We start from the raw sequence: 14,317 nt of genomic DNA on the forward strand, positions 1-14,317 counted from the left end.
GACGTTCTTAGGAAAATAAGTATCTCCGGCAAACGGCCTCCAGTGGCTGTGAGGCGGAAAGAACCGGTCGTGACATTTGTCTGCCAGAGGGGCGCTGGTTCTCATTTACATCACACCCGATAGAGAACACGTCTACGTTTATGGTGACAGTCAGGGACAGTTCTACCAGCGTCCAGCAGGTTTTCTTTTGTATTAGAAATTCAACAGTGGTCATCCAGATTGTATCTTTAGGTTACGTTGTCGACGGGCAACAAAACTGTGTGGGCGTTTCTACTGAGGAAGTAGTCGCCGTTTCACATTTTATCGTTACTGATTTATTTATTCGTTCCATGAAACTTCTGATGGGAGAACACCGAGAGAGTAGGCGCAGTGGTAGGATAGGACTCGCAGTCGGCAGGGCGGCAGTTTAAATACCTGTCCTGCTATCTAGACTTAGATTTTCCATGGTTTCCCTAAATGCCGGGATGGTTGCAAGAAAAGGCCACGGCCGATTTCCTACTCCATTCTCCCCCCAGTCCGAGCTTGTGTTCCACCTGTAACGACACCATCCACAACGGGACGTTAAATATTAATTTTCATTCCTCGATCACAGAACCCATCATCATAAAGACATACTTTTTAAAGAAAACTCAAGTATCCAGAATTAGATTTTCACTCTGCAGCGGAGTGTGCGTTGATATGAAACTTACTGGCAGATTAAAACTGTGCGCCGGACCGAGACTCGAACTCGGGACCTTTGCCTTTCGCGGGCAAGTGCTCTACCAACTGAGTTACCCAAGCACGACTCTCGCTCAGTCCTCACAGCTGTACTCCTGCCAGTACCTCGTCTCCTACCTTCCAAACTTTACAGAAGCTCTCCTGTGAACCCTGCAGAACTAGCACTCCTGAAAGAAAGGATATTGCAGAGACATGGCTTAGCCACAGCCTGGGGGATGCTTCCAGAATAAGATTTTCACTCTGCAGCGGAGTGTGCGCTGATATGAAACTTCCTGGCAGATTAAAACTGTGTGCCGGACCGAGACTCGAACTCGGGACCTTTGCCTTTCGTGGGCAAGTGCTCTACCAACTGAGCTACCCAAGCACGACTCACGCCCCGTCCTCACAGCTTTACTTCTGCCAGTATCTCGTGTCCTACCTTCCAATCTTTACAGAGGTTCTCCTGCGAACCCTGCAGAACTAGCACTACTGAAAGAAAGGATATTGCAGAGTGAAAATCTCATTCTGGAAACATTCCCCACACTGTGGCTAAGCCATGTCTCCGCAATATCCTTTCTTCCAGGAGAGCTAGTTCTGCAGGGATCGCAGGAGAGCTTCTGTAAAGTTTGGAAGGTAGGAAACGAGATACTGGCAGAAGTAAAGCTGTGAGGACGGGGAGTGAGTCATGCTTGGGTAGCTCAGTTGGTAGAGCACTTACCCGCGAAAGGCAAAGGTCCCGAGTTCGAGTCTCAGTCCGGCACACTGTTTTAATCTGCCAGGAAGTTTCAAAACTCAAGTATGACAACGTTGAATTATACACCGATCAGCCAAAACACTATGGCCACTACCCACTGGGAGACTGGCGTTGCGGGCACGTTACACGATGAGGAAAGATACTAGCAGATCAGAGATGAATGTGGAATCATTACAGCGATGATGCTGGCCGCGAATAGGGAAACCCAATGACGCATGCGATGTAGACAAAGGGCGCCTGGGAACGAGCGTCTCGAGAACGGCGCAGCTGGTCGGCTGTCCACGTGCCACCGCCGTGACTGAAGGACGATTAAACCACGAGTAGACGATAAAGCATTCAAAGTCCACGCATCATCACAGAATGTGGAGGCAGGAGGCTCGCCCATTTAGTAGAGCAGGAGAGGCGGAGACAGACAGATTTCATGACGGAGTACAATGTCGGTGGAGGCACAAGTGTTCGGAGCGCACTTTTCAGCGCAGAATGTTGAGCATGGTACTTCGCAGCAGACAACCCTTAGGTGTTCCTGTCCGCAGCTCGTGGTCGTGCGTTAGCGTTCTCGCTTCCCACGCCCGGGTTCCCGGGTTCGATTCCCGCCGGGGTCAGGGATTTTCTCTGCCTCGTGATGACTGGGTGTTGTGTGACGTCCTTAGGTTAGTTAGGTTTAAGCAGTTCTAAGTTCTAGGGGACTGATGACCATAGATGTTAAGTCCCATAGTGCTCAGAGCCATTTGAACCATTTTTTAGGTGTTCCCATATTGACACAACATCGTCAATTACGATTGCAGTAGGCACAGGCTCATCGTGATTGGACTGTGGATCAATACAATGTGTCGCCAGGTCTTTTGAACCGTTTTTCTTGCTACACCTGGTCGACGATCATGTCCGGACATCCTGTCATCCAGACGCACCTCTTTTCGAAATATGCATCGCGCCACGCGCACAAGCCGATGAGGGCAATATTCAGCAATGGGAGACATTCATCTGTGCTTCCGCGGGACTTTAGAAAGTAATCGAAGGCACCGTGACAGCTGTGGACTACGTGAACAATACTGACGACACGGCCAGTTGCATTCCTCCATGCCTGAAATCTTCCCCAGCAATGGTTGGATTTTCCAGCTGGATAACTGTCCGCTTCACAAGGCCAGAGACGTGCTGCAGTTGTTTGAGGAGCACGATAGTAAACTCACGATGATGTCTTGGCCACAAAATTCTCCTGGTCTGAACCCAATGGTACACGTGTGGGACGCTACTGGGCGCCAGGTCCGCGCCTTGTAATTTCTAATCCCTAATTTTCAAATCACGTGAGCTGTGTGTAGACGTCTTGTGCCACATACCTCCGAAAGCTGCCAAGGACTTGTGCATCGCGCCACGCACACAAGCTGATGAGGGCAATATTCAGCAATGGGAGACATTCATCTGTGCTTCCGCGGGACTTTAGAAAGTAATCGAAGGCACCGTGACAGCTGTGGACTACGTGAACAATACTGACGACACGGCCAGTTGCATTCCTCCATGCCTGAAATCTTCCCCAGCAATGGTTGGATTTTCCAGCTGGATAACTGTCCGCTTCACAAGGCCAGAGACGTGCTGCAGTTGTTTGAGGAGCACGATAGTAAACTCACGATGATGTCTTGGCCACCAGATTCTCCTGTTCTGAACCCAATGGTACCCGTGTGGGACGCTACTGGGCGCCAGGTCCGCGCCTTGTCATTTCTAATCCCTAATTTTCAAATCACGTGAGCTGTGTGTAGACGTCTTGTGCCACATACCTCCGAAAGCTGCTAAGGACTTGCCGAATCCATGCCATGCCATCGTATTCAGCAGGTGGTGACAATGTTTCGGCTGTACCTCTTTACTCCACAAGCTACCGTACGATGTGTGGCGAAGCGTACATATTGTGCCAAATCAACCACCCTCTCCCATCTACACCTTTTCCTGTGCCATTTTGTGGGTGGCACTCAGGAACAAACATTGTTGTTACTATTCTACATGACTCCTCACTATAGCGTCGTCGTCACCCGAGATCCATCTCACGGGAAGTAGTATGTTTCTTGTGATTCTTCAGTTTCTCCCGGCGTATTTCTTTCTCGAACAGTCGACGGGTGTACTGCCGGTCCATAGTGGCCAAAGGGCGCAATATTTCGACGATCCAACATGTCGCCATCGTCAGGTGCGCTGACGAACTGAGCTCCTGGGGGCGGGAGGCTGTCTTAAATCCCCTCCCCTCGCGAGGCGTTCTGTCTGTGGTCCGTGCCCGCGCGTCAGCGGTCGCTGAGACGCTGGCGTTGGCGTCTGTGGTGATGTAATTGCCTCGTCCGCCCTAGTCGCCTATTCGTTTCCTTTGCTGTGCGTCGTTTTAATTAGACTCAATGATGGTTCCCATGCCCTGCTCAGAGTGATGAGTCCGTCCCTGGTACGAATTTCAGTAGCCTCTCTAACGACGCTGTCCCAGTATATAGATTTCTGTGCCAAGACCCTGGTATGTTGGTAGTCCATTTCGTCGGACAAACAGTGCTCTGCGACCGCCGACTTGTTGGGGTACTCAAGTCGAGTGTGCCTCTGATGTTCTCGGCAACGATCTTTGATGGTGCGCACTGTCTGTCCAATATAAGTCTTCCCACATTGACACGGAATCTGGTATATGCCGGCTTTCCGCAAACCGAGATCGTCTTTGACACTTCTCAATAATTCTCGTGTTTTATTTGGTGGGCAAAAGACAGTTCGCCGGCCGAAGTGACCGAGCGGTTCTAGGCGCTACAGTCTGGAAAAACGCTGCCGCTACGGTTGCAGGTTCGAATCCTGCCTCGGGCATGGCTGTGTGTGATGTCCTTAGGTTAGTTAGGTTTAAGTTGTTCTAAGTTCTAGGGGACTGATGACCTCAGTGTTAAGTCCCATTGTGCTCAGAGCCATTTGAACCATTCTGTTCAGTCAACTGAAGATTGTGGCACACACTGATACGAACGGTGTCTATCATTTGGACTCCGAGATTATACCAGCGATTGGCAGAGAAGACTGAGAATACCAGCCTTGGTCACGGACCTTCAACGATGTTCACAATCTGCAGCATCGTCGCCAGAACTGATCGTAGTCCCCTAGTTCTGAGTCTGGTGGAAGGCTTGAACCAGAGGTTGCGGAGGTTATGTGACAAACTAGACTGCGACTTATTGGACTTGCGCCATACGGCTAATAATTGAAGCGTCATTCTAAATGGGTCAGTTGTCTACAACACATCAGGGGCTGCTATCCGGGTAGCTATATAGCTATATATGAGATGCACACATGGTATATATATATAGAACAAGCGTCCAAGTGGTCAGTCGCCAGTCGAGACAAAGTTTGAAGCGCTTCTAAAAATGAGGCGTAACACCAGGTACAGAAAGCTGGTTAAAGCCATAAATTGACAACAATAAGGTTTTTGGAGAAAATTGAAGGTTGTATCGAAGGTACCGGCTGACATGCAATGGAGGTGGTGTATTTGTCGCAGTAGACAGTAACCCACATCCACCGAATTAGAAATTAAAACTGCGTGTGGAACCGTTTGGGCAACGCTCAGTATCAGGGGTGGGCATAATCTTGTAACTGAATCCTTTAATCGATCATCACATTTTATTCCTGTTGTAACTTCAGAGAAACCCTCAGTTCGCTGGTACATAAGTCCCAAAAATCAATGGAGATAGTTACACTCTTGTTCAGAAAAAAAAGAACACCTTGAACGGCTAGAGACAGGACGTTCATATTCACAGGACATGTACATTAGTATGTTCTGCAGAAATGATTAGCACTTGAACAACGAGGCGCGCGGGTTCAAGGTGAACATCGATATCGTGGCACAATACTACCTATTGTAAAATGTGCCTGCGGTTCTCGTTGTCGCTATAAACCGAAGGTAATGGATCATTGCGACTCGAGCTGACGTGTAGGATGCCTCGCAGACGTATGCACCAACCGTATCGTCCAATCAGTGAGTTTGAAAGAGGGCGTATTATTGGCATGAGAGAATGCGATACATCCATCCGGGAAACTGCTGCTCGTATGGGACGAAGTGTTTCGGCAGTGCAACGCGTGTGTGCAGAATGGTTCACGGAAGGCCGTAGAACACGATGAAATGAGTCAGGTTGTACCACCCAGCCCATCCGCCGAGAAGATCGACACCTCATCCGAATGGCATTGTAGGACAGATCTGCGTGATCCTCAGCTCTGGCACAACAGTGGAACACATCGTACACTATCAGGGTTGACAGGCCGTTTGTTACGGCATGGGTTACTCCACGTCGTCCACTTTTCCGCCTGCCCTTGACGAATGTGCCGAAACATGCTAGCTGGTAATGGTGTATGGAATGACGTCACTGGAGACAGGAATGGCATCAGATAGTTTTTCCGGGCGGATTCGGGTTCTCTTTGTTTGAAAACGACGGCCGCGTTTTGGTTCGCCACAGACACAGGGAGCGGCATCACAGTGACTCCTTTCGCACGAGACATACAATGCCAGCTCAAGACCTTTACCTGTGGCGTGTTATTGGGTACAACCTGTAACCTCCCCCTCACTTATCGACCTTAATGACAGTGAAAAATTAAACCGCGTGTACCTAATGGAAATTTGGGAAAAGCAATCGTCACCGAAGTCAATTTGTCGGTAAAGAGGGAGGAAAGGGTTACATCTAAATGAAAGGAAAAATGCAAATGAAAGTGGTGGAAATTGATTTTGAAAAGGGGTGAAGTTAATAAAGAAAGTAAATGTGCGGCCGTTACGTTAACAATTAACTAGCGGTAATTAGATATTTGAGATTTGGGGGAAATTACGGTCGCCAGTCCTAAGGACAATTACTATAGTAACTGAAAAAGAAAGGTTATTACATACATAATTAGCATTAGAAGCGTGGCAACTGAAGGTTCACACGTGTAGTGTGAAAACTGAAAGTTTGTCAGAAGTAGTAAATTTCGCTGCACTCTGACTTAATTTAGCGAAAGAATTAATAAAACCGGAAAATCGAAAGTTAATTTAGTGACTGAAGTTAATAGTGAGCTTTCTTTCTGAAGCACATCGAAATTCAGTGAAATACGGTTAGTCTTGGACTACCTCAACACTCATTTCAAAAGCTACTTGAATCTACGCAATTTAGAAATAAGATATTTAACTTTGAACTTGAATTAAATGATTCGGAACAATTAACAATAGTAAAATTTAGTACGTACCAAGCTGAGCTGCAGTCACAGGTAAGCTAAAATACGGTAACAAAACTCGCACTCTTAATTTGTGCCCGCATCTCGTGGTCGTGCGGTAGTGTTCTCGCTTCCCACGCCCGGGTTCCCGGGTTCGACTCCCGGCGGGGTCAGGGATTTTCTCTGCCTCGTGATGGCTGGGTGTTGTGTGCTGTCCTTAGGTTAGTTAGGTTTAAGTAGTTCTAAGTTCTAGGGGACTGATTACCATAGATGTTAAGTCCCATAGTGCTCAGAGCCATTTGAACCATTTAATTTGTGCTTGTGTAATCTAAATATTGTAGCCAGCTGTGAATACCTTAGCTGAACTTTGAAATTAAAGCAGTGAAATCTACTGATGCTGGCGCTTGAATTTCAACGACACTCGAGTTCATTCCGGAAAAGGAAGGGATCCTGCTTGGTAATGCAATTGGGACAATGAGCAACAAACGTTCATGCTAAGTTGCTGTAATTTTGTGATGCAACAATTTTAAAAGTTTGAAAAGCTGAGGTCTGCCATACAGTTCTAAAACTTTACGTGCTTCCAGTCTTCCTTGTTGGTTAATTGAAGGTTTGAAGCCGTCGATCGAGGAGGTGGCGACAGTCACTCATTGAAACAATTATAATATATAAAGACACAGAAATGTCATATCTTCAGGTGACAAAATAAGGAAAAAAATTTGCAGTGCAATAGATGGAAATAGGAGGACATGCTTTTCCGGCGTTACAAACAGCAAATCACAGCCGGTCTGTGTTCAGGGCCCTTTCTGCACAACATCTCGGACGCCATTTTTCAGCAAGACAATGCACGATCACATGTTGCTGCACGAACACGTGCCTTCTTGGTGCCACAGGATGTCATCCTTTTACCCTGACCCCCCAGATCACCATATTTGTCGCCAATCGAGTATGTGTGGGAATGGTGAAACGACGGGTGCAGTGCTGTAACCCAATTACAGCCACCATGCCATCACGCATGGAACAAGTTATCAGGGCCCATGGCGGACCTTGTGCCTCCTAGGTAACAGGACACATGCTGAACCGAGGAGACTGAAATGTTAATCATTTCTGCAGAACGTACTAATGTACATGTCCTGTGAATACGAACGTCCTATCCCTTGTCGTTCAAGATGTTCTGTTTTTCTGAACATGAGCGTACATTTTTGTTAGTGGTGGTAGCTACAAGAGACGTTACGAAACGTTTCTAAATGCCTTCTCTGAAAACAACGTGGTACGCATATTTCGAGACCCCACCCATGACGAAAATTATTTGTATCTAGTGGCAATAAATAGGCTTGACCTGTTTGAGGATGTCCACATTAAAAGTGATATCAGTGACCATGCGACAGTTGCAGTAACTATGATTACCAAAGTACAAAGAGCAACCAAAACAAATAGAAAAAAAATCATACGTTCAGTAAACTAGATAAAGATGCAGTAATTTCATATCTGAATGAGGAACGTGAAAATTTTAGCTCAGAACAGGGTCTTGCAGAGGAACTATGACTCAGGTTTAAAGGAACTGTTGACCATTCACTGGAGAGATATGTGCCTAATAGAAGAGCTCATGGTGGGAGAGACTCTCCATGTAAAATGTTCCTGTAAAGAAACTTGTAAAGAAACAGAGACTACCGCGTAATACACTCCTGGAAATGGAAAAAAGAACACATTGACACCGGTGTGTCAGACCCACCATACTTGCTCCGGACACTGCGAGAGGGCTGTACAAGCAATGATCACACGCACGGCACAGCGGACACACCAGGAACCGCGGTGTTGGCCGTCGAATGGCGCTAGCTGCGCAGCATTTGTGCACCGCCGCCGTCAGTGTCAGCCAGTTTGCCGTGGCATACGGAGCTCCATCGCAGTCTTTAACACTGGTAGCATGCCGCGACAGCGTGGACGTGAACCGTATGTGCAGTTGACGGACTTTGAGCGAGGGCGTATAGTGGGCATGCGGGAGGCCGGGTGGACGTACCGCCGAATTGCTCAACACGTGGGGCGTGAGGTCTCCACAGTACATCGATGTTGTCGCCAGTGGTCGGCGGAAGGTGCACGTGCCCGTCGACCTGGGACCGGACCGCAGCGACGCACGGATGCACGCCAAGACCGTAGGATCCTACGCAGTGCCATAGGGGACCGCACCGCCACTTCCCAGCAAATTAGGGACACTGTTGCACCTGGGGTATCGGCGAGGACCATTCGCAACCGTCTCCATGAAACTGGCCTACGGTCCCGCACACCGTTAGGCCGTCTTCCGCTCACGCCCCAACATCGTGCAGCCCGCCTCCAGTGGTGTCGCGACAGGCGTGAATGGAGGGACGAATGGAGACGTGTCGTCTTCAGCGATGAGAGTCGCTTCTGCCTTGGTGCCAATGATGGTCGTATGCGTGTTTGGCGCCGTGCAGGTGAGCGCCACAATCAGGACTGCATACGACCAAGGCACACGGGGCCAACACCCGGCATCATGGTGTGGGGAGCGATCTCCTACACTGGCCGTACACCACTGGTGATCGTCGAGGGGACACTGAATAGTGCACGGTACATCCAAACCGTCATCGAACCCATCGTTCTACCATTCCTAGACCGGCAAGGGAACGTGCTGTTCCAACAGGACAATGCACGTCCGCATGTATCCCGTGCCACCCAACGTGCTCTAGAAGGTGTAAGTCAACTACCCTGGCCAGCAATATCTCCGGATCTGTCCCCCATTGAGCATGTTTGGGACTGGATGAAGCGTCGTCTCACGCGGTCTGCACGTCCAGCACGAACGCTGGTCCAACTGAGGCGCCAGGTGGAAATGGCATGGCAAGCCGTTCCACAGGACTACATCCAGCATCTCTACGATCGTCTCCATGGGAGAATAGCAGCCTGCATTGCTGCGAAAGGTGGATATACACTGTACTAGTGCCGACATTGTGCATGCTCTGTTGCCTGTGTCTATGTGCCTGTGGTTCTGTCAGTGTGATCATGTGATGTATCTGACCCCAGGAATGTGTCAATAAAGTTTCCCCTTCCTGGGACAATGAATTCACGGTGTTCTTATTTCAATTTCCAGGAGTGTAGGTGTAAAACAAAGCATGGGGCTAGAGACAGATGTCGAATGAAACGGATTTGGCTGTCAAGAGGGCCTCAGTCACAGTTAGTTACACTGACACGTCAGTGATGGGCTTAGCCCATTTCATAATATTGATGGTATAAACGATTTTAGTGCTGCACATTTTCTTAATTAGTGTTACGAGTCCGTAATCTCTGAGTAGCATAGAAGTTAAGCACAGGTCCTCTCGGGTGGCTTCAACTACCAAAGCATCTTTGTCCCTCAATGAAGCACCCCAAAACCGCTGCCTATCTTCATCCTCAGTTATTCCTTTTTCCGTAACAATTTAATCCACGTCTATGCTATCCGAGTTGGTATATCATACGATTGTGTAAGATCGCTCACCAAATACATGACCCTCAAAATTTCCCCAATTTCGTCGTTGTTGCTGAGTCTCTCGGTGGTCATGTGTGGCTTTGAACTTCTCGATATTTTTCTCGCCAATCCTGCCTCACCTGTCCGTCGAGGCGGTACGAATGCTTCTTACGTCATGGTTACGGTTTTTGCCCAATGGACCAAAGGATGAAGCAAAGACTGAGATATTACCTCCTATTCGCAGTGAATGGCGTACGAACAGCTGAAAGGTCTACAGTGCCTATGTTTGATGTTACCATTTTATTCAAGCCTCCAAAGGACAGGGTTTAGTTCCGCTGACTGTTGATGTAAAGTCTTAAGTTACCACTCTTGCTGATGGCATTATACATTCTGTCGTAGAAAATTCCGCCTAGCCGCGAGAAACTAGGTAAGAAGCTGATCGAGAAAATAAGCCGAAATTTACTTACATGGTGTCGTAGTGACGTCAGTTCAAAATGCTGGAAGCTACACAATGGTTATTTAATTTAATATGCTACATTATTTGCAATGCATATTGATGCAAATGATAGGAAGTCAGGGACGTTGGAGTATTTCATGACTGTCACAGAAAATAAACTTGAATGTCATAGAGGCCGCAAATATAACTTTAATTTATAGAAGAATTTCAGATAGTAATTAGACATATTGCTTTAATTAAGAAAATTTTAGAACTTGATGTGTATGCTGGGTAACTTGCAGGCTGATGAAAATAGTTCAAAATTACATTTAAGTGTTGTTGGTCCAGAGGGAGGAGCTTTGGACTCAGAGTGGTGGCCGGGAGATCAGGGAAACTTGTAAAAGACGGACATTCTTTAATACTTTTACGATCTGTAATTATTCTAGAAAAAATGATATAGCAAATCCCCGTATATCGAAATAATCGCCGCAATGCGATACATGTAATAAAATGTCAACCACAGTTTTATCAGTCGCATGAAATTATATGTTCCAGAGACATATTAAGTCTCATCTTTATCTATGAAAATGAATACAGGCCGGAGCAATGAATTAAAATTTGTATCAAGGCCGAGAAACAAATTTTAATTCATTTTTTCGGCCTGTATTTGCTATCATAGTCATTTTTTTAAATAAAAACATACAAGTTAGAAATTACAGCAAAACTAATAAAATTCCTACAAACGTGTCAAGTATTAGATATTGAACGATGTGGTCAACCACGATCAGTGAGGTGTTGGATAATGGCATAGCGCCATGCCTGTTATCGCAATAAACAAAATTGCAATACATACTTCAGTTCCTGCATGTTGACTACTTTTAAATATTTTATTATGTACATGTGCCGAGCCGGCCGATGTGGCCGAGCGGTTCTAGGAGCTACAGTCTGGAACCGCGCTACCGCTACGGTCGCAGTTTCGAATCCTGCCTCGGGCATGGATGTGTGTGACGTTCTTAGGTCAGTTAGGTTTAAGTAGTTCTAAGTTCTAGGGGACTGATGACCTCAGAAATTAAGTCCCATAGTGCTCAGAGCATTTTTACATGTACCGAACGAGAAGAACCCACCACATTCACACAAGAAAATGAATCAGTATGGCTTTTTTATGTTGCTCATTTCATTTATTGTGATTAATTGTTGTTGTTTTATTATAAGCGCGTGTGCGCTGGGCTCATATGTATCTATTTAAGTCGAAACGTTGATTTGAAGAATATTACGTTTAGTATTGCTGGAAACGTTAGCAAGTGAGCTTTTATTTAAAATATATTTCTAGCTTGTAGGTTTTTTAGTATTCAAATGATGGTCCATTTTGTGTTTTTATGTCTTTGAAAGAAAGTCATGCTTTTGGTCGGGATACCCGAAGTCCTCATTGGCGGTAGAGGTAAGTCGCTGGACAGTGCTGGAAAGTCGAAGGGCTCTAGGGCACAAGGATGAACTGAGGACACTTATATATGGGCTGTCGGGGGAGACGGTAACAAAGTTTGACTTTGATGACGTGCTGTGCGAGAGAATACGACTTTGTAATTTAGTCATGTGATAGGAAAATTTTGTAAGACTTCGCTTCTGCGGCATCAGAGATGCAGTCTTAAACTCAGTAAAATTCAGCTACAAATAGGACTTTTATCTTTCGAACTAGCAATGAACTGTTAAATTATTGGGAACTCAACTACCATTCATGCTACGTTTTACGCAATATCAACTGCTGTTTAATGTTTATAATTCTAAAACCTTGTTCAAGTATGCTTTGTAGAATACCATTGCTGAGTAACATTGATTTATTTGTGAATAAAATATCAGACTTGTGAAACTATAAATTCGTGGTACCACCTGCATTAATTTGCAAATATTTCCCAATTTTATCATTTATGATCATTGCTCTTCACAGCAATTTATCATTATTAATTAATTCTCTTAACTTACCTGTGATTAATACATTACAGCGTAAGATGATAATTTACAACAGAATATTTGTCTATCTTAGCTATTGGGAGTAAAGCAGACGTATGCGGCTCGACCCTACGACATCCGTGGGATACATTTTCGATTAGAACCGTACGTAGCCCAATATCGATTCTTATTGCTAACTCACACGAAATTGAGCGTGTTGGAAGTGTACGAAACCCGGTATTGGTCTTCATACTGCTTAAGTATTTATAATCGTAAACACAAGATTTGGAGCAAAGGTTCAAAAAACGGCTTTGAGCACTATGGGACTTAACTTCTAAGGTCATCAGTCTCCTAGAACTTAAAACTACTTAAACCTAACTAACCTAAGGACATCACACACAACCATGCCCGAGGCAGGATTCGAACCTGGGACCGTAGCGGTCGCGCCGTTCCAGACTGTAGCGCCTAGAACCCCTCGGCCACCCCGGCCGGCTGGAGCAAAGGGAAAGAAAACATACGCTAACTTCTAGCTGGCCTGATTGATTTAATATGAGGGTAAGTCAAATGAAAACCATAAATTTGTAATAACAAATCGAAATTTCGCGCCGCTATCCTGTAAGTTGGTAAGCATGCTACAAACGGTGTGCAGAATGGCCTGGAGGTGGCAGCATAGTGCAGATGCACACATACCGTCACAGTATCAGTATGAAGATGGCCGCCCCACTTGCGACTTGGGCCAGGAAAGAACAGCATTCTGTTATTCGGTTTTTGCGTAGTGAAGGTGTGAAACCTATTGAAAGTCATCGACAAATGAAGGTTCAGTACGGTGATGCATGTTTGTCACAGCAGCAAATCTGCGAATGGAGTAGGAAGTTCGCAAATGGTGTGACTTCAGTGGAAGATGCTGTTCGTCAAGGTCAGGCACAACGAGTTTTGACTCCACAGAACATTGCAGCAGTTGAAGCCATAGTGAAGGAAAACCGCCGAGTGACACCGAATGACATTGCAGCATGTTTACAGATTAGTCATGGGTCAGCACAACACATTGTGCATGATGTGCTCCAGTTTCACAAAGGGTCTGCAAGATGGGTGCCACGGCAGCTGATTCCTGAAATGAGAGAGCGACGTGTTGATGCTTGTGAAGAACTTCTTCGGCGCTTTGAACGAGAAGATGATGGCTTCCTTGCAAGAATCGTTACTGGGGACGAAACCTGGGTTCACTTCCACCAACCGGAAACGAAGAGAGCGAGCAAGGAATGGCACCATTCCTCATCACCAAGTGATTTCCATACGTTTGGACCACTCAAAGACGTAATGGGAGGAAAGAAGTTCCGTTCTGATGAAGAAGTACCCCACGCAGGGCATGAGTGGTTGCTCGGACTACCAAAAGAATTTTTTTCTAAAGGAATTTATGCACTTTGTAAGTGCTGGAGGACTTGCATTGAGCGTGGGGGAGATCATGTTGAAAGGTGATACAGCTTTGCACCACTTCTGCACAATAAATAATATTTAAGATTTTCATTTGACTCACCCTCGTAGCATGTCTTTGTATGCATTTCAGTTATATCAGCTTTACTTTCCACGGTTAAATTGTGGTCTTGTTACTGAACAGGTTCTCACAGATCAATGTTTGGTCATTTGCAGGTGGACAACGTGGGACATCCGTCATGGCAGGCGCAGCTGAGGGGCAGCAAGAAGTGGACGCTGCAGCCGCCTCCCGAGTGTTTCTACTGCTGCGACCCGCTGCAAGTTGTTGTCGAACCCGGAGAGATAAGTAAGAACATTCTTTTACGCTTCACTAACTCAATTAAATTTTCAGTCCCGGGAAATATTATATAGTCTTTTAATTGTGGATATCCGCAGCTACAGCAACGCGCCG

At 46.3% G+C, this 14,317-nt stretch overlaps 1 protein-coding gene across 1 annotated transcript in view; it reads left to right on the top strand.

Annotated features, from left to right (window-relative positions):
- Positions 1 to 14,317, top strand: part of LOC126470740 (uncharacterized) — a 549,460-nt gene that overhangs the window by 344,903 nt on the left and 190,240 nt on the right. The window contains exon 5 of the mRNA XM_050098745.1: positions 14,083 to 14,212. Within this exon, the coding sequence (XP_049954702.1) occupies positions 14,083 to 14,212 (130 nt within the window). The remainder of the gene's footprint in view (positions 1 to 14,082; positions 14,213 to 14,317) is intronic.

Source organism: Schistocerca serialis, chromosome 3 (genome assembly GCF_023864345.2).
Source record: "Schistocerca serialis cubense isolate TAMUIC-IGC-003099 chromosome 3, iqSchSeri2.2, whole genome shotgun sequence".
NCBI classification, from domain to species: Eukaryota; Metazoa; Arthropoda; class Insecta; order Orthoptera; family Acrididae; genus Schistocerca; species Schistocerca serialis.